General features: G+C 43.3%; 3 protein-coding genes and 1 non-coding gene across 7 annotated transcripts in view; 1 reads left to right on the top strand and 3 right to left on the bottom strand.

The window, feature by feature from the left end:
• Nucleotides 1-228: 228 nt before the first annotated feature.
• Nucleotides 229-12,790, bottom strand: KICS2 (KICSTOR subunit 2). Of its 2 annotated transcripts, XR_012654455.1 has the most exons (4): nucleotides 12,480-12,790; nucleotides 10,100-10,388; nucleotides 2,166-5,370; nucleotides 229-435 (listed from the first exon to the last, which is right to left on the bottom strand). XR_012654455.1 is itself a non-coding variant. In XM_075057895.1 (3 exons), exons 1-3 carry the CDS (start codon nucleotides 12,712-12,714, stop codon nucleotides 4,554-4,556), a joined length of 1,341 nt encoding a protein of 446 aa, XP_074913996.1. In that variant the 5' UTR covers nucleotides 12,715-12,790; the 3' UTR covers nucleotides 1,355-4,553. The 2 variants fall into 2 exon arrangements, 1 of the variants encoding a protein (XP_074913996.1); XM_075057895.1 differs by lacking the exon at nucleotides 229-435 and having other exon boundaries at nucleotides 1,355-5,370.
• Nucleotides 12,791-14,008: 1,218 nt separating this feature from the next.
• Nucleotides 14,009-17,752, bottom strand: RPL18A (ribosomal protein L18a). Its single transcript, XM_075058141.1, has 5 exons — nucleotides 17,645-17,752; nucleotides 17,001-17,180; nucleotides 16,263-16,392; nucleotides 14,602-14,711; nucleotides 14,009-14,155 (listed from the first exon to the last, which is right to left on the bottom strand). Exons 1-5 carry the CDS (start codon nucleotides 17,660-17,662, stop codon nucleotides 14,063-14,065), a joined length of 531 nt encoding a protein of 176 aa, XP_074914242.1. The 5' UTR covers nucleotides 17,663-17,752; the 3' UTR covers nucleotides 14,009-14,062.
• On the bottom strand, nucleotides 15,499-15,630 carry LOC142045096 (small nucleolar RNA SNORA68). The gene has a single exon (XR_012654529.1). It is a non-coding gene; the product is annotated as a small nucleolar RNA SNORA68 (small nucleolar RNA).
• A 1,159-nt stretch (nucleotides 17,753-18,911) lies between the features above and the next one.
• XPOT (exportin for tRNA) overlaps nucleotides 18,912-27,885 on the top strand; it is a 29,371-nt gene continuing 20,397 nt past the window's right edge. Inside the window, exons 1-5 of one of the 3 annotated variants that reach the window (XM_075058140.1) lie at nucleotides 18,912-19,202; nucleotides 22,806-22,939; nucleotides 24,740-24,822; nucleotides 25,952-26,008; nucleotides 27,576-27,645. In XM_075058140.1, the coding sequence (XP_074914241.1) occupies nucleotides 22,880-22,939; nucleotides 24,740-24,822; nucleotides 25,952-26,008; nucleotides 27,576-27,645 (270 nt within the window). In that variant the 5' untranslated portion in view covers nucleotides 18,912-19,202; nucleotides 22,806-22,879. Of the gene's footprint in view, nucleotides 19,203-21,419; nucleotides 21,605-22,805; nucleotides 22,940-24,739; nucleotides 24,823-25,951; nucleotides 26,009-27,575; nucleotides 27,646-27,885 lie in introns of those variants that run through there. The other 2 variants (XM_075058137.1, XM_075058138.1) reach the window with 2 other exon arrangements.

Here is a 27,885-nt window from a genome sequence, read left to right as displayed (position 1 = left end):
AATGATCAACTGAGTACTTAAACAATTTCATGGCAAAAAGAACCCCATTACCTTTATCCTCCAAAGGAGGCTTTACCTTTAAATCAGCCCTTCACTAACAGGAAAAGGAAATCAAAGTCCAATTCCATCTTGCATTTGACTTCTTTATTTTGTGTGCCTGCTCTGCAAAGCATTACACTATTGCTGTCATTTGTCAGCATTCTTGTTTCCAGAGCCTCTCCTGCTTTTCCCAAAAACCAGCTCCTGCCTTTGCACAGTCACAGTGGGAAGGCCATCCCTGCTGAGCAGCAAAACAGTTGTCCCCAAGGGGCAGGACACTGACTTGCTGCTCTTGAGGCTCAGGCAGAGCCCAAGCAAATAAGCAGCGCTTGGCCTCGGCTGCATCCACCCGGGCAGGGTTGGCTTACATCTTCCGGGAGTCTGAAAATGGGACTTCTGGAGAAAAAAGGGCAGAAAGACCAAAGTTTCAGCCAAGCTAATTAGCTTAGTGCCAGCACTTCTGGAAGCAATCGCAGAGCTAACCGCAAGCCCAGGACCAGCCACGCTGTGCGACACTCTTCTGACTGCAAGATGAGGGGTTGCAGATACTGGGACAAAAAACAGGACTTGAGGAATGAAGTATAGCACATTCCTGATTTTCTTAAGCAAAGCTTGATTATGAGAAGATTGGGACCCAGCACAGTAAAAGGCAGCAGGCTGACCTGTGGCAGCAGGCGTCGTAGACACATATGCAACGAAGCCTCAGATAACTGACATCAAAGAACAACCACTAGATTGATGACAAGTGTCTCGAAAGCTTGTATATGAAGAAGAGTGGGCCAAAGCAATAATTAACTGGGAGAGTGCCATAAAATTATTTCCACTTATAGCACAGACTTTTTTAAGTGAACTAAATAAACACTGAGTGTTAGTATTCAAATAGATACCAGGAATTTGTTACTTTTAGATCATTAAAACCTGAATATTATGTGCATTATGCATATATTACAGTCCTTTGCAGGACAATAAAAAATAGCTTCCATTCCCTGCTTTGTCTTCATGCAAAGGAAAAAGAAAAGGAAAGATATCCAAGAAAAAAACCTGAACAGTGCATGTAAAAAAAAAAAGCTTACAAGACATAAACATAAAATATGTAAGAAATCTGAGAATGCATTTGCTGTCAAATTCACATTCCAGGCAAAGGATACTAAATTAAATGTTCTGCCAAAATCCTCATGGATTCAAGTAAGTGATGAGGTATGTGAAATTTGCTACAAGATAAAGCTTCCACATTGCTATTCTAAGCAATCTGGCACCAAGAATATCAAATCTCAGTACCAGTTTTAAAAACTTAAATATGTCTGGAAGTGTTGGCTTTCATTATGTTATCATAAACATCTTTACATCTTGCATTTAAAGCAGTCATTTATACAAGACTTTTAAAGTATATTAGTACATTCAATCTTGCTTAGTTAAATTGGTAGAGAGGAAAAGCTGGCAGACAGGATATCATGCAGCTCGGCAAAAGTGCATTTGTTTTTTAGTTCTTATAGTAAAGAGACTGATCAATCTTTCCAGTACTGAAGTTAGTAATGAATACTTTTTTTTCCAGTTACTGAGTTTCTGATCACCTTTACTTACTCCACAAATATGCTCCCCCCTTTAATTATGCAGGTTTTAATTACTGGCCTAGCCACTTCTACATTGTAGACAGCTTAGTCTCCCCGTTACCTCATTTGTCATTTAAAACAAATTCCTCAAAGCATCAAATAAGAAACTGTGCCATAAGTCTGTATGGGGCTATCTATTATTATTCATTCATCACATGTACTCCCACCCCGCACACACTTGGTCATAGCACACCTTAACTCTGCAAAACTATTTGGTATCGATTCTAGTGTAACCTCTCTTCAGCCTTACCCCTGCAGTTTTCATCCAAGCCACTTCCCATAGCCTGGATTTTCTGCTCCCCACCTTGTATTAAGGCCAAGATCTTACAAGGAGAGCCTCAGGGACAGGACTCTGAAACACAGAGACGGCTCCACAGAAGTTTCTCTCTCCAGCACCCAATTGTCTCCCACTATTTGTCTGCACATTTCTCCCATTCCCTCCCTTCTCACACTACGAGAGTAATGACTACGGCTCCCTTCGGTTCTTCATCAACCTAAATATTCAGAAATTCTTACCCCCAAGTTGGATGGCTCCTCTGCTGCTTCCTCAAGGTCCTCTGAAGAAAACTGCAGCAAATCACCCCAGTGCTGGTAAGGGGCAAAGCAAGTCTCACCTCCTCCTGCACAGAAACATCCCCTAGCACTCCTTCCCTGTTCCCAGAGACACCACTTGCCAAAAACAGTGGCAGGGGCGTGAAGTGAACCACCAGGTCTGCTGAAGTCGCTTCCTTTTCCTCTCCCCATAAAAAACACTGTGAACAGCCTCCAGCCATTTCAGCAACTGGTAAAAGCTGCTGATCTGCTCCAAAGGGTGGCAGATTTCTCTTACCTCTTCCATGTCCCCTGCAACTCAGAAATGAGCAAGAAGGTGTCTGTACCACACACGGTCTCTTTCCCCAGTCTCATCCTCCCCTTTCCCACAGGTAGCTAGTATGACAGGGAAATACTGTAGAGGCAGAGAATTTGTACAACACTTTATTACACTGCCGACAACTGGGAATCAGTTCTGGTGACAGCCTCTTTTCTGTTACTCAGGCTGAGGAAGTCAGTAGTACAATGTTATTACAAGGTCACTGTCCCACAGAGGAAAGCACACAGACTCTCTCAATACTGTCATTTCCAACTTTGTCCTGTTAAAAGGGCAATTCAAGCTGCAAAGTGTAACACTGTTACCACCAGTGCCCTCCAGTTGCTGGCATATTTGCAACTCCTGTTATTTTCCAATGCCAAGGAGCAGACTCTAAACTTTTGAGAGTGATACTGCAGTCAGACTAAGACTTCAGGTGAAAGGCAGTAGCACAGATATTCACAACAGACTAACATATAATTATAGCAAAGCATGGAAGGCTCTATTTGGCACAAAGTGGAAAGTCAGAGCTTACATTTCAAGAACAGAACATGCTTATCTGATTGTAAAGAAATCAGTACTTGCAGCAAGAGGCAAGACAAGTTACCATAACCTTTTGTGGGAGAGAAAGGGGATCAGTAAAAGCCACATCTGCAATGGTATCTTTTATATTTCAGTCTTAACAGAAACCAACATTCTGACTTAAACTCCCTTTAAAAATAAACCTGATGATGTTATACCTTACACAGTGTCAACTAAGGATCTAACTTTACCACACTTAAAATACATCATACAGCAGACCAATATCAGTCCTCCTGAATTCCCATGAAAGTGCTTGCACAACTGCATAGCTAACAGTCAGAAGAATCATGCAATATAAGGCTACAGGTACAGCCAAATTGACCCTTTTATTGTATTTGGAAATACCGATTTCCAGAATAAAGCACTTTCAGTGCAACTAGAAAACATATTTTTTCCAAACCTGCAGCCTAGAAGTGGTGAAAGAGACATTTTAGAATGAGGTAAACATACTGCATAGGCTATAAATTTAACTCCAAATTCCAAAAGTTATTTGGCTTAATTGTGAAATTATTTAAAACTGAACAGAAAGAAAAAACTACATACTTATAAAAACCTGAAAACAAATCCAGGTTGACCCTAACAGCAAATTAGAAAATAACTCATTTAAAGGGCATTTCCTACTGCCTTCCCCCCATCCCCAAGTTAGCCAATCAAAAGCACAATTTGAAAAGAGCTTTGCTGCTTTTTCTATGGAGCTGTTCCTTCTAGAATACCTGTTCAACCCCAGCTTGTCTCCGTCTGTTAATCTGAGCCAAGACTGGTACTGGACACACAATGTCACAACACTCCAGTGAATACTGGCCTTCCAGCCCATGCTGCAGCTTTTCTTGCCGCATCCTGCATTCTGGAGCAATGACAAAGCTGTATGACACAGGGTGTTCAGAGTAAAGACTTGTGCTTAACAGAGACCTCAATTATAATTTTAAACCATTTGAAAACTAAGTTATAATTAACAATAGTGCCTTTTGTGATTCTCATATTTTTATTTAAAATGTGTCCTTGCAGGTTTGCTTTTTCAATATTCCCTTGTATCAGTGTTTAGTTCCCAGAAATCATTCCTGTCAGGCAACGCAGTTTTCTGAAAAGATAGTATCTTCCATCCTCACCACATTTTCAATAAACTCTGTAGAAGACAGTCAATGATCAGACTAAGATAAAGTGCACATATTCCTTTTCTGATACAGGCAACAAAGTTGTTGACTGAAAAAATAAATCATACTGAAAATTGAAAATCACACAAAAAAAATCCTACTGTGGCCATTCAGCACCCCACAATTAGGTTGTCCCACTGAGTACTGCCCAAAAATACTTTTCTTCAAGTGTCTGTTAGCTTAAAAAAAAAGGAACTTATAACATTAAAAATAATGGTTCCTTTTTAATTAGACTCTGAGAATCATGAATTTGTGTAATCCTTGAAAGCTACAACTCCCCCAAGGCTGGCATACTGCCTTGACAACTTGCAAGTAGTTTGTATTTTACCCTTTGGATCCAGGCTTCAAGCTCGCAAAAGCTTTGGAGTTCTTAAGGGAATGTGAAATTTCATTGAGAAAAGAAATAAAATGGTAGTCCCTTTCTGACTTCTTGGACTCAAAAATAACAACAATGGTAAAGTGAGGTTCGGGGCGAGTCAGAAAGTACGTGCTTTGGACTTTGTCATCATAGAAGTGAACAACCTTCTCCAAACTGTTGAGGTCAGAGGTTCTATCAGTCATAATCATGATTACATTGGGCCAGTGCATAACAGGCCTGTCGCTGGGCAGAGACACCACTGCAGGGTACTGATCCACGCCTTTGGGGGCTTCCCTGTAAGAATGGGGATGATGATAACCATGTCCCTGAAAACTCTCCGATCCACGATTGTCAAAAATTAAGGAAACATTGACGGCATCATACTTCCGGATGAAGCTGGAAATTTTCCCAAAGTAATCAGGATTTGTTTTAGCAGTCAAAGTTTTCATTTCAGATGCTGTTGTTTGTCGACTGAGGGCCTCATGAAAGTAAAAGCTAAACTTGGCAAGGAGAATGTTTTTGAGCTTCATCAGCCACAGAAAGAGGTGTGGAGGTTGTACAGCCTTCTGAGACTGCCCTCCAAACAGATGTTTCTTGGTCTCTCGCTGCTTCTCAAAAATTTGGCCCCAAGTCTGTAGTTTTGTGTGAGCACTGTGCAAGTTGACCAGGGATGGAAGGAACTTCCACTCTGAGATCTGAGCCTGAGCCTTTAAGAGATGTGCGAGCACATCTACTTCCAGCTGGAAACTGCTTTCAAGAGGACTGAGGATTGGATGATGAAATCTAGAAAACATAACGTTAGTCAAGACATGAGAACTCTTGTATGCAACAGTGAAATAATCAGTTAGTATTTCTCAGTTCACAGACAGAAGACCAAACATCAAAGAGTAAAATGCAAACCAAAAATAATCTTGTTAATTTAAAAAACAGTTCTTTTAACATGATTGGGGCAAGTATTTTAATCAACATACAGCACTTTGCATTCCACAGTAACACCTGTCAGACATTTCTCTATCAAAGCAAGGGAGTTCTATTTAATCAGCTCAAGAGCAATCACTGTTTATCTTGATCCATGAACTACTATAACACCATTTCTCTTTAAATTCAGATGGTTTTGTTCCAGTTTAAAATCCCCTCTGGTGGTAAAATATACCTTAATAGTTCTGGAATAGCAGTAAGACATTAAGTTAAATCAAAGGGATTATGTTATAAAGTTGCTGTTTCTATAGGGAAGCTATAAGGAAGCCAAGCTGAGCTTTTCTTGTTTTGTTTTTGTGTTGTTTGTTTTTTTTTTTTAAATTCACAATAAAATTGTGATGCAAAATTAGTCAATAGAACCATGATTAACTGTATCTACCAATGAACCAGGTCTCAAACTTCAAACCTTGGTGTACTAAAAGCAATGAAGAAAGAAAATTTGGCAGGATTTCATCATATCACAATGAAAATGCTATAACAACCAATTTATCTCACTAAAAATTCAGGTCAAGATCAGCTCTCAATTTAACAGATGTTTCAAAAACAAACAAACAAAAACCAACACCTTGTCTGCCAGGTAGGAGTGCCACTGCACATCTTATTCACAAGAGTGATCCTACTATTAGGACAAATCTTGATGAAATAGAATTTCATTAGAATTTCATAGATCCATTCTATAGCTTTCTCTTCTCTATTTTTTCTAAACATCAGCAAAAAAAGACAGATCCAGCCTACCTCCCTTCTACAATACTCAAATTACTTGTAAATTTATAACATCATCAATAAATACATACTTAATTCAAACTGTTCCAGTTACAGAAGCTAAATACTTAACTTTAGAATGAGTGAGTCTCCAGCAAAGACAGAAGTTGCCTTTTTAGTAAATGTGTTCCCTAATAGGCATTTAGGACTCTAAGAGGTCTCCAACAAAGAACAACAAATAGTTCAAAGACAAGACTTGATGAGGCTTCCATTTAAGTAAAGATAGATTTATCCCCCCACTTCAGAAAAAATATCCTGCGTCTTGTTATTGCTTTAAAACAAAGTAGTTTATACTGAATTCTTCCAACCTTTAACAGCTCATCTTCAAAGAGAAATCGACTCCATTATTCCCCTCAGCTTCCAGGACACAATACATATAATCCATTTTAGAAATATTTGGTTCAAAACCGAAATACTTAATTTTGTTGTGGACCAGAAGGGAGAACGAGAATTTTAGGCTTTTTATCCCCTCTCCCTTCACTATTTTTTCTTTGACTTTCCATCAAACTCTTGCCAAAACATTAATTCCTAGGCTTATGAAGACTGTCTGACAATTTCATCACTATTTTTAAGCATCTCTTTTTTTGACAGCCACAATACATGTCTTGAAAGGATTTGCTATTAAGATGCAAGTCCAAGTTTATTCGAAGAAAGTAAAATGATGCATATCATAAATCAGTTGATGCACCACGTTCTGCAAAGAGGCTAGGTTGCACTTCTGTACACAGTACATGTCAGCAACCATCACATCTACCTGCTATAGCAGAGACACAGAGATTACTGGCTGCTTTGGTGGGCTGAGAAGTCCAGAGCATATTTACATTTCTTTGAACAAGAGTCAGGTAAAAATAATATTCTGCTAACAGTCAACATTATGTATTTCTAATGGTTTTGGTATTCAGCAGAAAACCAGTTTTGTTGCCATGTATTAGAAAGGCGGGGGGGGGAAAGCATTATACAAAATTATTTGTCCGAGATAGTCCCATCAAGTGCATACTTCGCACAGTTTCAACACACTTACAGTCAGACCAAGAAGGTTATTCAATCTTAAAAGCAATTAAAAAATTCGTACTAATGCAGCACTGCCAAGTCTCCTGGTTTAACACTATGATGCATAGCTTCCCACTTCTACTTTGCTTCATGGCTCATAGCTATTTTCATGTTTCACTGCACAGCAGGATTTGCTAAACTGTTTTAATCCAAAAATACACACCTCAGCCACAGCTGAGAAGCTTGATATGACTGCAGAGTAAACTAGCAGGTTATGTACTCGGTGTATCTGCTGTAACTAAGTTTCGTAACACAGAAGCATCTGACTGAGCTCAGTATCACATAAAACAGACAGGTTTTTACAATATTTCAGTAAGCCAGAGTGTTAAGAACTTAAAAACACATTGGAAAAATGATTCCCCCCCCCCAATAATTCTCAACAGCAGAGGGATGCTAGAGTTTTGTTTTGCAGACTATGAAGAGGCCTCATTTTTCTACAACTTTTTTATTTCCCTCCATAGATCACACACGCTTACATGTATTTACAAAACGCTGACTAGATGAAAAACATCTAACACTTAAAAATAATTACATCAAAATAGGTTTACTAGTTACTTATTCATTTTATAATAAGCTTTTAAAGGATCCTGCTTCTGATGCTGTTTTCATTATTTCAGTTAAGATCTCACCCAAACCAACAGTTAAAAAATTCAGGGAAAGTTACTTCTCCAGCTGTAATCTATAGAAAAACAGAGAGGGAAATGTCTAGTGTTGGCCGTGTACAAGTCAGCAATAAGTAGTAATAAAATAACTTTAAACTGTTCAAGAGTTAATGATTTTTCAGATACAGACAATATGACTTGATTGTTGACAGTCAATAAGTTCTGTCATTCCTTAAACAGCAAGCAGTTATTTGCTCTACTTTATGTGAACAGCTATTTTTGGATGTAAAGGAAAGAAACCAAGGCCAGAACCTATCTACAGAACAGATGCCCTATCTGGCCTTAGCACATTGGGCTGAGATAATGGCACACATTCTCAACTACAAATGAGGAATATATTGACAGAGGGAAGAGACTGGGTAAGGATGAGTTTAATTGACCTTTCACCTGAGAGGGTCAACAGACTGTAAACCAGAAATGCCATCCAGTCAGCACACACCAACGTAACAGCCCCCAGAAACAGACCTGAGATATGAAGAAACTAAAGGAAAGACTAGAGGAAGATATCATTATCCCCACTTTTTTCAGAAATATTCTGTGCACAACTGCAGAGGACCACACAGCAGCTACTGAATTAGGTCTAACAGCATCCTAGAATGTCTCCATCTTAGAGATTGCTCTTAACCCAAAGCAAGATCAACAGTATTTTTCCCAGGGAGATGCTGCTTATTTTTTTTAAAGAGGTTATAACAATGCCTTAGAAGTACAGACGTGTCACTGAAATTTATTTAAATGGAGTCATAAAACATTTAATATATAACAGTCTCCAGTCAGTGTGTCAAAGTATCAGTTTCTGTTTTCAGATTTTTTAGCAGCATTGACTCAGTACATGCTCAGAAAAGACGGTGATGGTTAGCGTACAACATAAATAAGCTTCTCAAAAAAAACCCCAACAGCTTACTTCCCTTTATTCTTTAATGTTTATCGCACCAAGGAAAAAATATGTAAGTTTCATTTTTCATTGGACTAACAGTTTTGATATTGTAAGGGCTCACAAACCAAGAATTGCAAAACAATCACTAGTAAGATCATATAGACTTGTTTTGATTTTCAAACAGCAAAATTACATAGCAATTTACCTGTTATTCCTAAAAAAATAAGGGAGTTAGCTGCAGTGTTTAGATTTGGAATGTCAGAAAGCAGCACTGAATTAGTCTGATTTTTCCTAGGTATATACTTTAAAAATCATAACTGAAAAAAAAAAAAAAAGACCTCACAATATTCTCCCCAAAATGTCTTCTTAGACAGTATTTCACTAACAAAGATTTTTTTTGACAGTTATCTTCCTACAATGGCTACCTTGTTTTGCTTTAAAATGAAGAGCTAGAATTTGAATCTGTTGACAGGCATTCAAAAATTCTGTCTTTCTTAAACTGCCATCACTTTCAAGCCTCACATGTGTTGGATGTCATTTAGAAACATCCTGGGATTCTTGTAACGGGAACTATTAGATCTTAGCCTCAAGAAACCATAATGGCAGGGACCAAAGACTCAGAGGTGCTCCTTCTACTGGCTCAAATACCTCTCAGAAAAGGCATAACAGAGCACCATAAAACCCTACTAGGTAGATCAAATAGCAATGGCGTAGCTTTTAGAATTAAGCAGACATACATTCTAATCTAAAAGTAAAATTGTCACACAAATATCTGGTGTATTTACATATCAATTTTACTGAACTCCATATGGAATTAAGTCTTGTTTCCCCTCGACTCCTGATGAAAAAGTGCAAGAAGTCTTACATCTTTTATAAGAAAAATGACTCTTTGTTGAATATGAACATGCAGAGTTTTAATTAAGGAATAGGGAAGATGGCTCCTAGAACATGATGAGTAGAAACACTCTCCCTTTTTTATTTTTCTTCTTCAGAGGAGTTGTCATATTTTGAGACTTCATGCATCTGGTGCTGCTGACCAACTTTCACTTCATGCATGAATTCATGCAAGGGGCTGTGCTGCTCAGCAGTCAAAGGACAGCAAAGTCTTTGGGCTTGCTCTGAACCTGAACATCATTTATTACAGACCATATGTCTGAGTACTTACTGCCAGCAAATAAGCACTGACCTTGAGCTGTATTTCTTTAAGATGGATTCCAAAATGTTTACCAGTTCCTCAGAGTTAATGAACTTTTGGGTGCTGAGCGTGTACATTTTTTCATAGAAGTCGGCAATTTCCATCCGAGCCTGAACAAAAAAACAGAGCTGTTCAGACAGGTGAGAAAGCAGCTCTTCCAAGTGAGGAGCTGTTCCTCCTAGTGCATTGCGACCCGTCGCCACCACCTTCTTCAGCTCATTATGCAGAGATGTGTAGATGGTTCGGATGGAGTCCTTTCGGCTGAAGAATGACTGACCACCTGTTCAGATAAATATGGAGGTATTACCAAAATCCAGGGACAGCAAAGATAGACAGCAATACTGGAAAATTGTGTATAACCACGCTTGTTTTCCCCTAGGTGTTCCTAACTGTTGTTTGATCACAGTATTAATTTTTTTTTTAAATCAAGAAACAAATTTCAGTGTGTTATTTTGCAAGTAACTGAATTACACATAGCATATACTCAGAAGCACTTCATGCAATCTCATACAAGTTACACATGTCCCAATTCATATCTCAGCAGCCAATGACTGCTGCAAAACTTCAACTCCCTCATGTCTGCCTCAGTTATGGCATGACTTTTCAGAAAGCAAGGATTCAGTTAAATTTGCTACTATGATACATGACCTGGAAATACTGTTGTTATCTGTGGAAGTCAGAAGAATCAAGTCATCATGAAATTTTAATAGCCTCCACTCCTATCAGCAACTCTTGATCTCTTCAAGAGAATTCCCCTAACAATACCACTTCAACCATGAAGCACTCAAGTTTGTAAAGCAACCTTTAAATGGCAACTATGTGACATCTGTGTGTACAAACCAAATGTTTCCAGTCCCTACGCAGTCTTAATACAAACCAGAATTCAAAAGAAAAACAATCACAGTGTATCTCAGTGAGACCACAGCGCAGGTTAATCTGTAACTAAAACTGAGGGGGAAAAAAAAAAAAAAAAAAGAAGCCTGTGCTTCTCTTTACCTGTTCACCCCTATGAGGAATTTAAAAAAGAAAAAAAGACAAAAGTAGAGGGTCAAAGTAAAAGATATTTAACTTTGACGCTACCACAAGACTGTACAATGGTACTAACCTTATTTCATAATTTCTATTTACAGATGGCCTTATGTGCTGCTGCGGCACTCAACGGCTGCAGCAGAGCAAGGATCACAGGGAATGAATCTGCAGAACTTTAAAAGGGATTCCAAATTTAGGTTCCACTTTGAAACGGCTTATGAACTTTGTAATAGTGGATAGTCCTTTTCACATCCATTTTATACATATAATTTTCAAAAGTGACCTTAGCAATTTGAGGCAGAAAGGCAGAGAATTGGTTATCATGGTGAAACAGCAACCTTCGTAAGTCAAGAGTTGCCCCCAGGTCATTGGCAGGATGAAGAATCATCTACTGCTGTTGTTCGTGATGTATCGAAACAAACAAAACTTTGTCCTTTCGGCTGTCAATTTTACCCTTTCTGCAAGCACCAAATTCACTTTTTAAAGTCAACCTTATAGAAAGAGTTCTGTCTGTAAAGATCTTCCTTAAAATAGCAGAATTTTCTTGATGCTTTACTGCATTACACATCAGACTCATATCCCTTGATCCATTTTCCATGCCAGTCTGCAGTTCAAAGAGAAAATAAGCAGCTTTGCCCAGAGGGCAACACAATGACAGCTCGTCCTGTGCCAGTTTGGGATTTTTCTATTCACATACTGAGAGAGTGAGAAGCAGCCAAGATCGCGGCCAAAACTTCCCGAGATCCTGCAGCGTGAATGACATGAAATGAATAACAACTTTCAGGAATTTATCTCCAGCCCTGACTACTTACTTGCACATATGCAGCTCTAATATTTGGGCCCGGAACCGTAACATAGAAAAGCTTTAACCCTTTGGTAGCCCCACTGAGCTCACCTGTGCCAGAATCTCAGCCAGAGCATCCCAGCACAGAAACACCTCTGGCTAAATCCCGGGAACGGCAGGCAGGCAGCCTGCCAGCCAACAAGGAGACGCACCGACTCCCACGGCCGCTGTGCCACCCGCGCTCTCGCTTATTCTTTCGGGGCCGCCCAAACGCCGTAGCCGATTCCCCACCGGGCCCACGGACGCTTGCTGACCCAGCGCTCGCGTTCGGGACGCGCAGGCACGCACCTGGCCGAGGCCAGGCTCCTCGGGCACCGTGCAGCTACCGGCTGACGGAGAACCGCACAGGGCCGCGGCAGCCGCCCCCGCTCCCCGCCGCGCTGCCGACACCCGCGGAGCTCAGCCCGGGGCGGGCCGAGAGGGAGAGCGAGGGGCGGCCCGGAGAGGGGCGAGGGGCCCGGGGGACGCGGGGGGGAGCGGGGAGGGGTCCGGCGGTACCTAGCTTCTGGCCCAGGAAGGTCATGCTGTGGTAGGCCTTCTCGGCGGCGGCCAGGTGCGCCAGCCCGGCCAGCAGGGCCAGCCAGCTGGCCCCCGCGCTCTTGTTGGCCTCCCGCTCCTTCTCCACATTGTCCTTGGCCTTGTCGTAGGAGAAGATGCCCAGGTGGGAGAAGAAGGTCTCCAGCACGGCCTGCTCCACCGGCACCGGCGCGCCCAGCGGGATCGACTCCCCCATCCCGCCCGCTGCCGCCGCCGCCTCCGCGACAGCCACTACTTCCGGGTCCGGCGCCGCGGCCGCGTGAGGGAAGAGGCTCGCGCCGACTCTCACCGCGCGCCTGCCCTTGCCACGTGACGGGCGGGGGAAGCCGGCTCGGCGTCACGTCACGTGACGGGGCGGGGCTCGCCCCGCCCGTCGAAGGGGCGCTTTCCGGCGGCGCGGCCGGGAGCACCGTCGCACTCGGTTCACTGCGGGCGGCCCGGCCCGGCCCGGCCCGGCCCGGCCCGCTCTGCTCCCTCACCCGCGTTGCCGCTTCCGGGTTGGCCACGCTGGCCTCGGTTGCTGTAGCGAGCTCCCTGCCGCCTCGGTGTTTGTGACGCCTATAATCCGAAGCCCATTTCGATGCCGAATCTTTCCGTCAAGAAGTCCCAGAAGACAAGGTCTTGCAGGTGACCTTATGCCCACCCTCTGGCATTACCCTGGTAGGACTCCCGCAGGACCCTCCGCTTGTCCTAACGTTTTGCGTTTAGTTTCCTCTCCCTTGCATCTGGGAGATCACGAATTGCCCCCGCTAATCCCCTTTTTTCGGACGATGTTTTGGACAGATGAGCTCCCTGCGCTGATACACTTGAAAGGGCAACGAGGAGGAGAGCGGATCTGAGCTATGGGGCTGCAGATGGGGGCTGTTCTGGCAGCACTGACTAGTCCAACTCTTGTGGAACAGCCTCCCCCCTACACAGAGCAAGGCTCTCACCTGCAATCCACAGGCAGTTCCTCTCTGGCCCAGTACCAGAGATAGGTCCGCCAAGCCCTTTGTCACTTTTCATTTCTAGGCACAGGCATCTCTGTATGCGTACATCAGTTACTTCAGAATGGTGCGTAACATCCCTGAAAAGGTTCAGGTTAGAACTAAAGTTTTGGCTTTAAAGGCTTACAACTTGAAGTAGTTTAGCTGAATTTACAAGGTCTTTATCCTTACAGCTGACAAGTTTGGGTTCTGCATGCACAAAAAGCTGCCTTCTTCCTGAATTCAACTCTATTTACTTAGCGTGCCTAAGGGACAAAATGAATGTAGGATGTTATAGCTGCTCAACAATAGACTTACCCTGACCTGGAAAGCTGGTTATTAAAATTTTGGTTTATTGATGAGCTGTTTTGGTAACTTAAGTTGTCACCTGAAACATTCACCTGTTTGAGGGCAATCATAGCTGCAAACAGTAGGCTGCCAATAGTTTACAGAAAATAAAGCGTAGGAAGGGGGACTCCTAGTTATCCAGAACACTGTTTCCAAAAGACAACTGGGAGTCAAAGGTTCAAATAAGACCTTTATTACAACACAGGGTTGGTTGACAGCACGTTTTCGTATTTAAAAGAAAGTATTTGGTCTCTTGGTAGTGAAACGTGGTTTGTGCTGGCGACGCAGAACTCTGTGTGGCAGAGGGAACTTGATTTTAGAATCCTGCAAGAAAAATGATTCTGTGTTAATTGAGATACTAGATGAACAACAGAACATAGTTTGCAATAAATAGCTAACCTACATTCCACTGCTAACTTATGTATAGAGAAGTAATGCATCCACAGATTAGATATACTTCTAATCTATACTTCTATATAGGAGCTAACAGATGCCTTAGTTTTGTGATTCTTTTTGAAAGAAATGCCTGTTATATATAGGTAAGCTTTCTGCAAGATAAAACGCTTTTGGTTTAGTCTGACTTTCTTTCAAACAGTTCTAGCATTAAAAGTCTTGATCATAATATAACACAACTGCAAACCTATGCATGCAAGTTAGGTTCCCTCCCTATTTTTGCCTGCAAAGCAAACCTGTACCAGAGAAGAGAGCTCCCCCCTTCCAGTCTGTGTTAGACCAGGACCCACCAGCCACTGCAATGCTACTTCACTTACATGGAACTGCTTGACTGCTGGTCTACGGCACTTGCTAGCAGCAATCTCCTCGACTTTCATGATCTGAATAGAATGAGCACGGGCACGATGACGGGCTCCCATATCGCGGTCTGTAACAAGAGAATTCATTAAAAATAAATCTTTTCAGTTCAAAAAATCTTACTACCATCTTTTCAGGAAATGTTTATAGTACCATCTACAACTTTTAAAATTCCTGATTGACTCTACTTAATCACACTGGTTTTAGTATCTGAAGTGATGCAGAAATATCACAGAACCAACATGCAGCAGAAAATTCTTCCTGGAACACATAAAAAACTCCTCCAAGAAAGCACCTTCTTACTGTTCTTGCCTGATTTTAAGAAGGTACATATGTACAGAAGTAATCTACATGCGGCTATTTCATTTTTCGCACAAAAACCCTGTGATTCAGAATCAACACTGAAATATGATTACTGGAAAGACATGTGAACTTCAGAATTTCCCTGCCAAAAGGAAGGTGCAAGTAAAGGTAGGATCCAAGGTTATCTTTACTTTTCTTAAAAGTGCCAAGTGATAAAAACGTGAATTGATATTTAGCCCACATAATTAGGCTTTCAGAACAGGAGGAAGCCATCTGTACATGATGCTACCTGAAAAGTCCTCCCTGCGGCAGTGAAAATCACTGCCTTCAGGTCATGACATCTATAGCCAGTTCCACACAACATGCCCGTTGAAATACTATTGTGCTTACAATGCTTCCCATGAAGATCTAACATACCTATTAAAAACTTATCTGTCAAAAGTATTCTTGAACATAAAGGTATCAAAGTCATGATGCAATTATCATGACAAATTAAGTTCTCAGGCCTCTTAAGCAGTCCTCCAGTATATTAACTAACAGGAATTATTCTAAGTTAATGTAGAACCTTAAATTTCACTTTCAACAGCACTTCAGCTTTTGAAAGGCGACAAGATACATTTAATATTTGCACATATGACAAGAATATCATTATTAAGAACAATATTCTTTGGGTTTTTATGTGCATTCTGTAGTATTTATAACACTTCTGGATTCAAATATCAACAGCATCAGCTATACAAACAGTCTATCCCTCAAGTACTTCACAAAACAGACTGAAATCAGGACAACCTTTAATTCTCCCTGAACTAAGGCAATGAGATCTTCGAGCAACACAACTTTCCCTGCCCCGTGATGTTTTTCGTGATTTTTTTTTTTTTAACTTGCTCTCCAAGGGACAGATGCTAGTGTGTTCCACATGATATCTGAAATATTCTCTCCACAAGACTTGGGAAGATATACTCAATTATTTTAAAACAACAAATACAGTGCAAGAAATATATACAGCACCTAAAAGGTCATGAAACTTTCAGTCTGTATGGCAAACCTCATTACCAGAATTGTAGAAAGTCACACCAAGATGAAGTGGGAATATTTTCAGCTAGAGAAACTGTATAAAGAGTGGTAACAAGGAAGATACCACATACATCATACACAAACATGCATGGACTTCTCTGGGAACTCCCCACTTTATTTTTCCAGTGTTTCAGTTATCTTATCATGGACCAAGTCATCATGCGTTATGCCTAGTTTAAGATTTAATCTTGTGCTTATATACTGGTCCTACCATTTTATACCTCAAACAGTTACATGTACTTACAGCACTGAGTGACAGCACCAGCCGTGGTCAAATCCCTGTACTCCCTGTACATGTTGTGAGTTCCGCTACGAGAATCATAGCGCAACCAAATACCAAAATTTTTCACTCGCAGAGGGGACTTCTCATACACCTGGAATTACACAAGAGCACAAAAGTAGTTAGAGACAGTACATCACTGGCATTTTACAAGTTTAAGAAGAAATATTTCAGAGCTCTAATGAAACCACTATGGGGAGTTTTAATGTCAAAAACAACTATGTGCTCTCTTTCCCCACATCAACATAGCTACACTCAAGTCTTGGTAATTCAGAGTGAAAAGTTTTAATCATTCAGCGTGGGAAGAAAAATACACAGAAGATTTCGGCTCTAAAGAATGTCTTTTAAGCATCAAGGTAGAGGAGTGCAAGCATACAAGTATCTACTTTCCAAGGATTATGAATGTCCAGATGACTCTTAAAAGGTATATTCCACAATGAAGCAAGCATTAGAACCAGACAGCAGCACTGACTAGTGGCGTAGCTCATAACTCTCAAGTGCTGGGAGGTACATTTCTTTTTAGTTTACTGGACATATAGTGCCACTATGAAAAAAGGAACTTGTCACTTAGGTTCTCAGCAACTTAAGAATAAATGAACTTCAACCTCACCCCTAATAACTGTGCTTACATAAATTCCTTCCACACATACCAGCTGGAATTCCTTACAAATCTCCCACTCTTTTAGGTTTTCAATCCCGCACCTGGCCACAGTACACAATCTCTCCAGAAGACTTCTTCATCTTCTTCAGCTGAGAAACGAAGTACCAGAACCGGGACTTGGCGACAACATGGTTCGGAGCGAAGATCCGCATGCGGTAGAGAGGAGGCGTCGTGCACTTGGGCGTGGGCAGGCATCGCCCGACCACCTTGTACTCCCGCAGCTGGAGGGAGACGAACGACAGGCCGCCCGCAGTGTGAGCCCCTCAGCGCCGCCGGCCCAGCCGCCGCGGAGCCACCCCCGCGCCAGCCCGACCGGCCCCACCACGGGCCGGCCCCGCGGAACGCACCGCGGCGAGAGACAGCAGGCCATCCCAGGGGAAAGGGAAGAGGCAGACCACCGGCTCCGGCGGATGGCCCGGCGGGCCCAGCCGTGCCGCCCGCCGATCGCGGCCCCCCCGCCCAGGAGCGGCGCGGCCTCCTCACGCGTCCTGCGGGAGCGGCGCCGCCGCCATATTGGCCGCTCGCCTCCCTCAAGAGCCGGGCGGGGCTGCTTGGGCGCGCAGAGGCCGCTCTCCTGCGCGGCAAGCCCGCGCCGCCGCCCTCCCAACAGCCGCCTCGGTCCCGGTCCCGGTCCCGGTCCCGGCCCCGGTCCCGGCCATGCCCCCGCGCCCCGGCCTTCACTCACGGTGCCCGACGCCTTCATGCTGCTGCCTCCTCCGCGGCCCGCAGGAAAGGAAAGGCCGCGTGCGCCGCTGCCTCCCGTCACCCGCCCGCCGGCAGCCCCGCCCCCGGCCGCCCTGTTTGCCCATTGGCTGGGAGGAGAGCGCGATTGGAGCAGGCAGCCGTCAGTCTCCGCTCGCGGCGGCCGGCGCTGGGCTCCGGGCCGGCGGGGGCCGCGTGGCTCAGTCCGGGCCCGGCCGGCGGCGGCGGGTGGAGCCCGGCGCTCGGCCAGGCCGGCCGCGGAAGCCAGCAGTGCCGCGGGCCCGCATGGTGCCGGTACCGGTCGGAAGAGGCCCGGCTGTGCGTGACCCCGTCTCCCGCCGGCCCTGCTGGCGTTGCCGGAGAGGACGTGGCGGGGAGGCCGCAGGCGGAGGCAGCCAGCGCCGCGTTCCCCGCGGGGCAGAGGCCGGGCGTGGAAGGGCTGTCGGGGGAGCCTCTCTCACCCGTGGTCCCGTGGGAGACCGGGGCTGCTGGCTACCGCGGGGTTGCCCCCGTGGACCGCCCCCCGCCTCCGTTCGATGGGATCCGCTTCGTCGCGGCTGGCCCCGAGCGCGGCCGCACCTGCGCACCGTGAGCAGGGAACGGTTGTGCGGCCGCGGCGCGTTAAGGCCGCTGGGGCGGTGTGCGGGTCGGGCTTCTCAGAGCTGCGCTGCCGTAGCCAGGCGGCGCGAGCGGCCTCCCTCTCGAAGGACGCTGTAACGCTGCGGCAGCCATGAAGTAAATTGCTGCAGTTACTGGCACTTAGGCTTTTTTTCCTTTCGGCCTGATTCCGCAGACACGCACGCCTCTCATCACGCCAGACCCCCCGTACCCCTTGCCCCGCCGCAGATTTGCGGAGGTGACCGGCGTCACATTTGCTGACATCGGCTGGGCTACCCGTCTCCTCACACACAAGCCGACGCTTTAGCAGTGCCTGAGCTCCGGCCCGCCCTTGTGCCCGTCACCGGGCAGAGCCGCCCTGCGCTGACGGCGGCGCTCGCCTCGCTGCTGCTGACAAAGCGCCATTTCCGCATCCCGGCGGGAGTTTAGGAGCGGAACGGGCCCGGCCCGGTTCATTGAATCGGGGCATTCGCTGCTGCAGCCTCCCCCCCCCCCGCCCTTCCAGGGAGCTGCGCGACGAGGAGCGGCACCGGCGGGAGGCGGAGGCCACGCCCACACGCCGCAGGGGGCGGGACTACAGCTCCCAGGGTGCCGCGGGGCGGGCGCATCCCGGCGTGCCCCGCGGCCGGCCGCCTAGCCGCGGAGGGAGGCTGAGCGCGCCGGGACGGGCCGGCGGCACGCCGGGAGCCGTAGTCCTGCGGCGGCTCCGCCGAGGGGCGGGGGCAGCGTTCCTTCCCGGAGGCCGTTCCGCACGCGCGAGGAACGCGGCGCCTCCCCTGGGCGTCCTCCTCCTCCTCCTCCCGCCGCCAGCCGAGGCGGCGCGGCCTGGCCCGGCCCGCTCCGCTCCTTATGCTCGTGGCGGCCGCGGAGCTGTGGGGGTGGGAGCCGGCAGCGCCGCCGCGATGGAGGAGTGACCGGGAAAGGTAACGGCGGGGGGAACGGGGACGGGACACGACACGCGGCGCGGGGTGACTCAGCCCGGCGGGGGGCTGGGCCTCCCCGGCCGCTGGCGGGGGCCGGGGCGGTGTGGGCGCCCGCGGGCGTCGCCGCTGAGCTGGCGGCGGGCTCCCGCAGGTCACCCGGCCGGTTCCAGGCAGCCCGGCGCCGCCTCCTCCGCAGCTGTGAGGCTGTGGAGAACGGGGGGGGGGGGCAGGCGCCGCGGCCTCCCCGCCCACCCGGCCCCGCTGCTGGGCGAGCAGGGGGGTGCCGCAGTCGGTCGGTCCCCGTCGGGCCGGTCCCTCCGTGAGCCGTCTGGGGCCCCCCCACGCCGCTGGTCGTGCGGCCGCCGAAAACATCGGGATTCTTCTCTTGCGCGCTGTAGCTTTGCGGTGCGGTTCTGTTCGCGTGCTGCGGGAGCTGCCTCGGTCGCCGTCCTGCGTTATGGCTCCGGTGGGGGAAGGAAGTGACCGTGAGCTCTTGCACTGCAACGCGAGGGGAGGGACCTCCCCTGCACCTCCATATTCCGCTGCTCTCGGCGTGTCCCAGTACGGCGGTTCCCCGCCGGGGGAGGACTGCTTTGTCACTCCGCAGCGGCCCCGGGAAGGGGCCGAAGGGGTTAAGCTGCAGCCCCGGTGTCTTCGCCGCTGGGTGCGAACGCCAGATCCCCCTCCTCGGCTGAGCTGCTGAGCCAGGCAGTGCTGTCGGCTCTGCAGCGAGGACAGGCTGGGCTCTTGACCAAGTCGGGGGGGGGGGGGGGGCGGGCAAGAAGGCCTTGCTTCTCTCGGGGAGTTCCTGGCCAGTAAGGATGTTCCTGAGATGAAGACCTAACGTGTCACTTCCAGAGAGAAAAACTTTCTAGTCCAGTTGAAAAGTTCTCGAAGTAGCTACAACTACACAGCTGTTCGTTTTAACCACGTTAGGTCGGTGTAAAGGCTCTATAGCCTAAGAGGCTGTAAATATGCTCAAGACTTGCAGCAAGCAAAACAGAGCTCAAAAAAGAACGTGAAAGGTGATCTTTTACTGTCTTTGTTTTATTAGAGAGAAGATTTGAGGGAATTAAAATGAAGCCTGTCACTGGCACCCTGTGTGCTATCACAATCTTGTAAATAGCAAAACCGAATGCTGCAAACAAAGTATTCTTTAATTGTTCCCGTGGTTAGCATCTGTAGTTAAAATGCTCTGAATGTTTTTATTGTTAGGACATATCTGGACACAAGTTACACACCTTTGACCATGTTAGTGTTGTTAAACTGGACAATCTTCCCCACTCAAAGTGTGGCTACATTTTTTTTCCTGCTTTCCTGTAAGAAAGCAGTCTCTGCTATCAAATGCATTTGTAAGTATTTAATACGTGAAAGGGAATAAACTATCCTGATGAGATACGTATACCTGTATGACTTCACTGTTAAGGAACTGCACCTTCCTAATTATAGTAAGATCACTTTGCCACGCAACATAGCGACTGCTTAACAAAAAAAGCATCTCTAAGTGAATAAGACAGTACTTTCTACACAGCTGCATATTAACTATTGATGTTATTGATTATTTTTTATAAATCTTGCTTCAGTGACATACTTGACATTATAGCTGGGTATATCTTGCAATGGATTTTGCAAATTGTAAGTAGTATTAAAATTGCAGTTCTGATTTTGCTTTTGAAGTGTAACTGGCTGGTAAAGTAGATTTGTGGTGGAAAAGCTACCTGCTCAACTAAAACCATATAGCATGAGAAGCTATTTTGTTAGCTTTCTCAAAAGGCTCATTCAAATAGTCTATCTCAATTATTTGTCTTCTAGAGTTGGCTAGTCAAGCTGAAACTCTTAGAAAAGGATATAGGGTAAAAGATGAAATTTTAAATATACTTATGTAGCATATACAAAATTAGTAGAACTGGTTGGCATTGCTGTTAGCTAAGCAAGTGAAAAGAATATGTGTTTGAGTGAGGTTATTTTTAATAGCAAAACTTGTCACGCAGGTGTACAAGATTACTACCTTTTGGGCAGATAATGTAGTGATATCAGCAGGAAAATATGCCAAAAGTATGCTTCTGTATATTAAATAGTTTTACTTGTATAACTCTGGACCAGACCCTAATCAAAACGTGCTGTAAAAAACAAAACAAAACAAAAAAAGTAACTCTTCCAGCAGCATTTTACTTTTATTTTAATCTGGCTGTTTTGGATATTGATTATGGGGAAAACAAGCTGGGGGCCGGGGGTGCAGAGGGAGAAGACTCAGCAGAACAACTTTAATCCCTAAAGATTTTGACCCTGAGCAGGATTGCTCTGTGTCGCAAGGCAGTGTGTGAAGCTTGTTTTGCCACGAGTCATCGCTTTGTTCCAGATTTTCTGGTTTCTGTACAGCTGCAACCTGCAATTTTTTTTTGGTACGAACTCAATTTTACTTATTAAATTGCTTTTCATGATGCGTTTTATTATAGTGTATTCTGTAGTGAGTTTTATAGAAATACCTGTCTTACCACGTTAAATTTTGAGCGCTCCTTTTCAGGCATGCTTGCTGTCAGTTGTCACTGTGCCACCTTTCTTCCAGTGGGGGAGGGTGAACAGTAGAGCGTGCACGAGACACGCAATACTAAGAAATCAGAAGTTCTACCTATAGGCCTGTAGGCAGCTTCAAACCACAGCTCCTTTGTATTTCATCTCTTCCTCTTGTCTATCTTCCCTTCCCCTACCTCCTACATACTTACGTAACAAGGCCTTATTTCAGGCCTAATTAACTATGTTGGGGGGGGCTTTGAAGGATGGACGGATTTTGTCCCCTCTTGCTGTTTAACAGCATCCTAGTATTTGACAAAGATTTTTATTTTTTTTAATTCCCTGTGTTTTACCACAGCATTGCAAACAGCCTGTAGAGATGCATCATCTTTAGAACATTTGTCTAGCTTGCTTGTTAATTTTACACTAAATTTTCTAAATAAAAATCATTGCTGGTAAATCAGCACCCATTAGTAGGAACAGAAAACTTTGTTAACAACTCAGTATGATGTATTTTGTGGTTAATTTATAAGACATTTCTCTTGTGTGCGCTTGCTTTAGAAGAAAGACCTTCTAATGGCTTTGCCTCCCTAGGGGAATACTTCATAAATGAGTTTATGAAGCATCTTAACAATATTAGAGATGACTAGAGATTTTTTTTTTGCAGTTACAAAGTTTGTGGTGGGGGAAAAAAATACAGCTGTCCAGCATTTAAGTAGCAGATTTATGCTTATATCATATCTTGCTGAAACCTTCTCTGCATGCTTGAAATTTGAGTTCAAGCCTTTCAGTTGAATAGTTCATGTCATACCATTTCTCTGTTAATTAAGATTATATTAGCTCTTTTCAAGATAACTGAAATATACGGACACTTCAAATTCTCCTTATTCAGTAAGAAGTTTAGTACTATTAAAAGTTGATTAAAGGACTTAGGATTCTGGTATCCGTACCAGAAGTACACGCATTCATGTTTTGGTGGAGTACATACTATGTGTTTGAGGTTTGTGGGCAAACTTCTGTGGTTGTTGCTGTCCTGATTTTAATTTTTGTTGTTCTGCTGAGCAAATAAAGTTTCTCTTTCTCTACTTGCAGATGATCGTAGTTTCCTCTCTAGAAGAAGTGGGCAAACCAGTTAGGAGTAGGAAACAAAGAGTATAGCAGTAGAGATGGATGAACAAGCCCTTTTAGGGCTAAACCCAAATGCTGATGCGGACTTCAGACAAAGAGTATGTAATTAACTTGTTTATCTGTCTAATAATTGGGGGTGCAAAAGTCTTGTATTTTCTTGGGTGGGGAATTGGGGGCTTGCCTTTTTTTTTTTTGTTAACCAATACATAGGGTTCGTGGTGGCAAGTACAAAACAAAGTTATGTCGCAAGCATGTAAGTGGAAGGTCGTGTCACCAATTCTGTGAAATTACACTTAACATGCATAGAATTTATTTTTCTGGGCTCTGACTTTTTCGGTCCTTTCAAATGTTTGTACTTGTTGCTTAGCTCCATATGTAGGTTCACATAGAATGAAAAGCAGAATGAGTTGCTTGCAATTGCCCTTTTAATTCTTAGACGTGTTGTTTTATTGGAATGGATTACCTACCTTTAGTGTCTTTTTAATGAAATGTGTGTTTTTAACTGCAATGAAGTTTGTATTAGCATAGAGTAGGTTAAGAAAGTAGTCATGGTAAGTGGGTAACAGTTACTTCAGAAAAGAGGGGTGCTCCTGTGAAAAGGTATTACAATTTATCTATCTATTTAATGAGTAAATATTTATGCTTACTGATTCATTTTCAAGTTGATTCAACTGTCTGCAAGATAACCTCCAGTGAAATCTTTCAGAAATGAAGATGTTAATACCCTGATTTTGTGTTCAAATTCTGGAATGTATAAGCAAGTTAAAAATGCAGCCTGGTACTGCTAAGCTGCCTGTTAAATATGTTGGTTCTGGGTATTTGTCCTTTTTGAAAGGATGGATATAGCTAATCTTTAGTGTTCTGTTAATAGAATATCACTGTAAAATTTGAAGCTTATAGATTTATTGATCTTTTAACTGTGCAGTCTGCCTAATTTTGAAATATTTATAGTAAAAGGTGATTTACCTTTTCACTAATCATGTAAGATGTAACATATAAAGGAAGTATGAAACCATTTCTAGTAAAACTGTTCAGTATAAGAAAATTGTCTACAGGAAGGGAATTCTTGGTTTAAGAACTTATTTCAACTCACTGAATAATTACTTTGGGAAATTACTTTGGTGAATGGAAACAATTATGAACTAATGCAAAAAACCAAAACCACCCAACAGCCAAAAAACCCCCTTGAAATACAAGCATTCGTAGAATTGAAATAATGTTGTTAATCTAATCTCTGTTTCAAAAGCTACTTTACTGTTTTGTATAACAGGCCACACTAAATCTTAAAGCACTTAGATTAAGTTAACTGTTGTCAAAAGCTACGTAGAAGTTCTGATAAGCAACTTGATTATTTAGAGTTTGGTAGAAGTTTTTTCCAGTCTCTGTGGTGGCTTCATAAACTGACAGTCATGATCAGTGTTTGAATGTTTCTTGAGCTTGAGGTGTTGAATACAGCCAAAGTGGTGCAACAAAAATACTGAGTTGTTTTCAGTGAAAAATCTAAATTATTTTCTCTTTAGAATTTGTGGAAGGAATTTTAACTCGGATGTGAACTTCCACCTAAATGGGAAGGTCCTAAGCAACTTTCTTTAGTCGACCCTGTCTCCAGAGGTCCCTTCTAACCTCAACATTTCTGATTCTATGACTTTTATATTCAAGTAACAAAAATCTTTTTATTGAATGTAAAGTGGAAATGTGTACCTGTGATATTAGCATTTGAAGAAACACTCTTGTGTTATGGTAATTAGGGAGTCATATAAATACTTGGATGTATCCAAATACCATTTGGTTTTTTGAAGGAGAGCTGTTTAAATGTGAGTCTTAAGTGTGAATGAGATGTCTTGCTGTGTGGTTTGTTTATTCCTTTTTTAAAATGAAACTTACTTGGATATTTGCAGGCACTAGCCTACTTTGAGCAGCTGAAGATATCTCAGGATGCTTGGCAAGTCTGCGCAGAAGCATTAGCTCAGAGTATATACAGGTAATGTAGATAAGAATCATTGCTTATTTTCATATGTTTGGGTCTGGTTTTAGCTCTACAGCATAACAGGCAAACTAAATTGCTGAAAGTTGATATGGTCTTCATACTGTTTTTAGAATCATAGTTAATCTGTGGCTTATGTATAATGCCTTTCAAGGAAGACTGATGTATAAATAAAATTCCATATTAATTTAGTAGCCTAAAGACTGCTGCTTTATGAACTCCAGGGAAAAAGAATGAGTTCTAGTGCTATCTTTTGGGGAGGAGCGCTGAAAATTTTCCATTGTGAGACTACAGGCTTTATATGCAGTAATCTCAGTAGTAGTTCTTTGTCCCATTCTATGGAGTAGGCCATCCCATTTTTCAAGATGCAAAGAGTATGTAGTCAGCACTATTTTTGCACAAAGTTGTGTATTTAGATCTCAAATACTGGGTTGTTGCTATATCACAGAATAATTCAGGTTAGAAGGAAACTGAGGGATGTATGCCTCCTGAATAACAACAGTGACTTATAGTGAATGCTTTTTTGTAAATGATTTATCAAAACTTCTGACTCCAAAGGAGTACGCAGTAATTAACAAAACCACACAAGATTTGAAAACAGCATTTTATAATCTTTATTAAATTACATTATGATTGTTACAAATTTTAGATAAGATTAAGAAATCATGTAGATTATATAGCATGTGAAATGTCCCTTCCTAATCTGTACCTCAGTTTGTCTTTAGCTTGCTCTTTAAGACACAGTGTACAACTTGCACTTAGTGTACTAATGGAAGCCAGATGTATTACTGCTGAAGCCTAACAGATTTTTATGAAGGCAGGATACAATAGGTATTGTAGTTTTGTATGTTCAATACTGAAATCAAAGCATAACAAATTGGTGGCTGTAGAAAAAAGGATTGTGATATCAAACATAAATATTTAGTTTAACAGTTGCTCATTTTTACCAAATGAACTGCTTGAGTATTTGTCATTTTTGCTTTGAAGTAATAGCCACAGCATTTTTCTCTGGTGCACAGTAATTCTTGATTTACCAAAGGGATGACCTGGTTGTAATACTTGAGGAATCTTTTCCTCCCAGAGAAGTGTACCATATTGCCACTAGTAATTTTCTTTTATTTTCTAGTGATGATCACATCAAGTTCTTTTGCTTTCAAGTTCTGGAACATCAAATTAAGTTCAAGTGAGTAATCTTTCTTAACACCAGCCATGTACATCCATTTAACTTTCCCTTTTTATTCTGCTTGCAAAGAAACTTAAAATGGTATCTGTCATCTTGGTGTGGTTGATGAGGTGGCTTTAATCTGGTCCAGAGGACTTTCTTACATTTCTTCACCTTTTCCTGGGAGACGAGTAGTTGGGTTTTGAACAGCAGTTGAGTTTTGAGCAGTGTGCTCTACTTAGCTAGTCTTAACACCTGTGTATGGCCTAACACAGACCCGATTACCAGTGATTGCTCGAAACTTACTTAGCCATTCCTTTCTGGAGTTTCAAGCCTTATTCTGTGCTCTCACTGGTTTTTGCAGAAAAGAGTCCTGCAAGCAGCAGCCTTGCTCAGTACAGAGCCCTGGCCTTCAGACAAAGCCCTATTCATTCAATAACCATGGCAGAGATGTTAAGAGAAAGTAGTCTTTTCACTGAGTGGTGTTCTCATAGAATCATAATTTTAGGAGAAAATACTTTGAAATAATGTAAGTTTCATTGCATGGAACTATATTTTGTTCACACTTTGGGCTCCTTTGGTCTGGACTTGAACATCATGGCAGAGGTGTCTGCCTCTTGGAATATCATCGTGACTGGTTGCAATACACTGAACATGTGGGTTAGGCTTTAGATAGGAATAAGATGTATTTTGCAACTGATTTGCACAATTATGTATCCCAGCAAAAATGAAAGACTTAACTTTCTGTGATTTTATTCACCTGATTTTACCTCATTGTCCATCTTCCTCTGCTTGTTCCACTCCTGTTGCCTGTTTACTGCAGTATGTTTTCTCTTGGTTTCCTGCTTCTTATTTTCTTTGAGCGTTTTCAGTGGGGTTGCTTTTTCTTCTCCTTAATGAGTAGTTACTTGTTACAGGAACACTGGAGCTGCATTCAGCAGTCATTCCTGTTAAGGACTGTACCAAACCTATAGCTAGTTCTATTGCAAGGAGAGTGTTCTGAGCTTAGCTGGTCCTGGGAAGGAGCATCTTGTGTGGGTAGTATTTGAGGTGGGCTGGGTATAATGTCAAATTCTGCCAAGACTATATGTATGACATAAAGCAGAATTGCTTGTTTGCTTTTTTTGTTTTGATATGTCTGATAATTAATGTACTGTAGGTCAGATCAGTGAAGGACTTCCTTGTGCTTGCTGTTGGCAGTCTTCAATGTGTAGTAAACAAGTTTGAGCATATACAGATGTCTCTTCCTTCTCCCAGTGGTTTATGGTCAAATGTGTATTTTTGAGGGTCGTAAGTCCTGTCCCTGATAGAGCAGCCTTCCTGCAAAATTTCAAGCTCCTACTCCAATATAGGAGGCAGTAGTGCCTCAAAATGTAATCCATTAATATAGGCAAAATGTTTTTCCTTATTTTTATGTCTTTGATTCAAAATTTTAATACACAAATAGCTGTGTAAATTCCTTTTCTGGGAACCTTTCATTTATATTAATGTGCAGTTTTATGTGCAATATTAAAAGAGTTTTTGCCTTGCTGAATGTTGCACTTGTCATGAAGCAGTTGTATTTTGATCTCATTATGCTTTGTTTCAGATACTCTGAACTTACTGAAGTCCAGCAGCAGCTAATTAGGGAAACACTCATAACATGGCTGCAAGCACAGGTAAGTATGTCCCTTCACAGTGGTCTTGCATAGTAGGCTTATTAGTGGGCTAACATAATGCCTTGAGCGTGGGCTAAATGTTTAATCTGTCATTTGAGTTTAAAGATGGCTTTCTGAAGATACATGGTATCTGATGGTTAAAAGCTTTTAACATGCTAATCTTGATTAGAAATTCTTTAAATCAGATGTTGTAAAGAAGTCTGTGCTTGAACATATTACTAAATATAAAACTCTTATTTC

This window comes from Buteo buteo, chromosome 26, assembly GCF_964188355.1.
Source record: "Buteo buteo chromosome 26, bButBut1.hap1.1, whole genome shotgun sequence".
Taxonomy (NCBI): Eukaryota; Metazoa; Chordata; class Aves; order Accipitriformes; family Accipitridae; genus Buteo; species Buteo buteo.
Note: the sequence above shows the minus strand (reverse complement) of the source record. Positions and strands in the feature narration are given on the sequence as shown.

Excerpts from the sequence above, each read along its gene's own strand:
- KICS2 (XM_075057895.1), bottom strand. The coding sequence starts at position 12,714 with ATGGGGGAGTCGATCCCGCTGGGCGCGCCGGTGCCGGTGGAGCAGGCC. Across the intron at positions 10,389-12,479 it reads CTTCCTGGGCCAGAAGCTAG|GTGGTCAGTCATTCTTCAGC; the intron begins GTACCGCCGGAC and ends TTATCTGAACAG. Across the intron at positions 5,371-10,099 it reads TTAAAGAAATACAGCTCAAG|ATTTCATCATCCAATCCTCA; the intron begins GTCAGTGCTTAT and ends TATGTTTTCTAG.
- RPL18A (XM_075058141.1), bottom strand. Across the intron at positions 14,712-16,262 it reads TGGTGCTGTCACTCAGTGCT|ACCGCGATATGGGAGCCCGT; the intron begins GTAAGTACATGT and ends CTCTTGTTACAG. Across the intron at positions 14,156-14,601 it reads CAGCAGTCAAGCAGTTCCAT|GATTCTAAAATCAAGTTCCC; the intron begins GTAAGTGAAGTA and ends TTTTTCTTGCAG.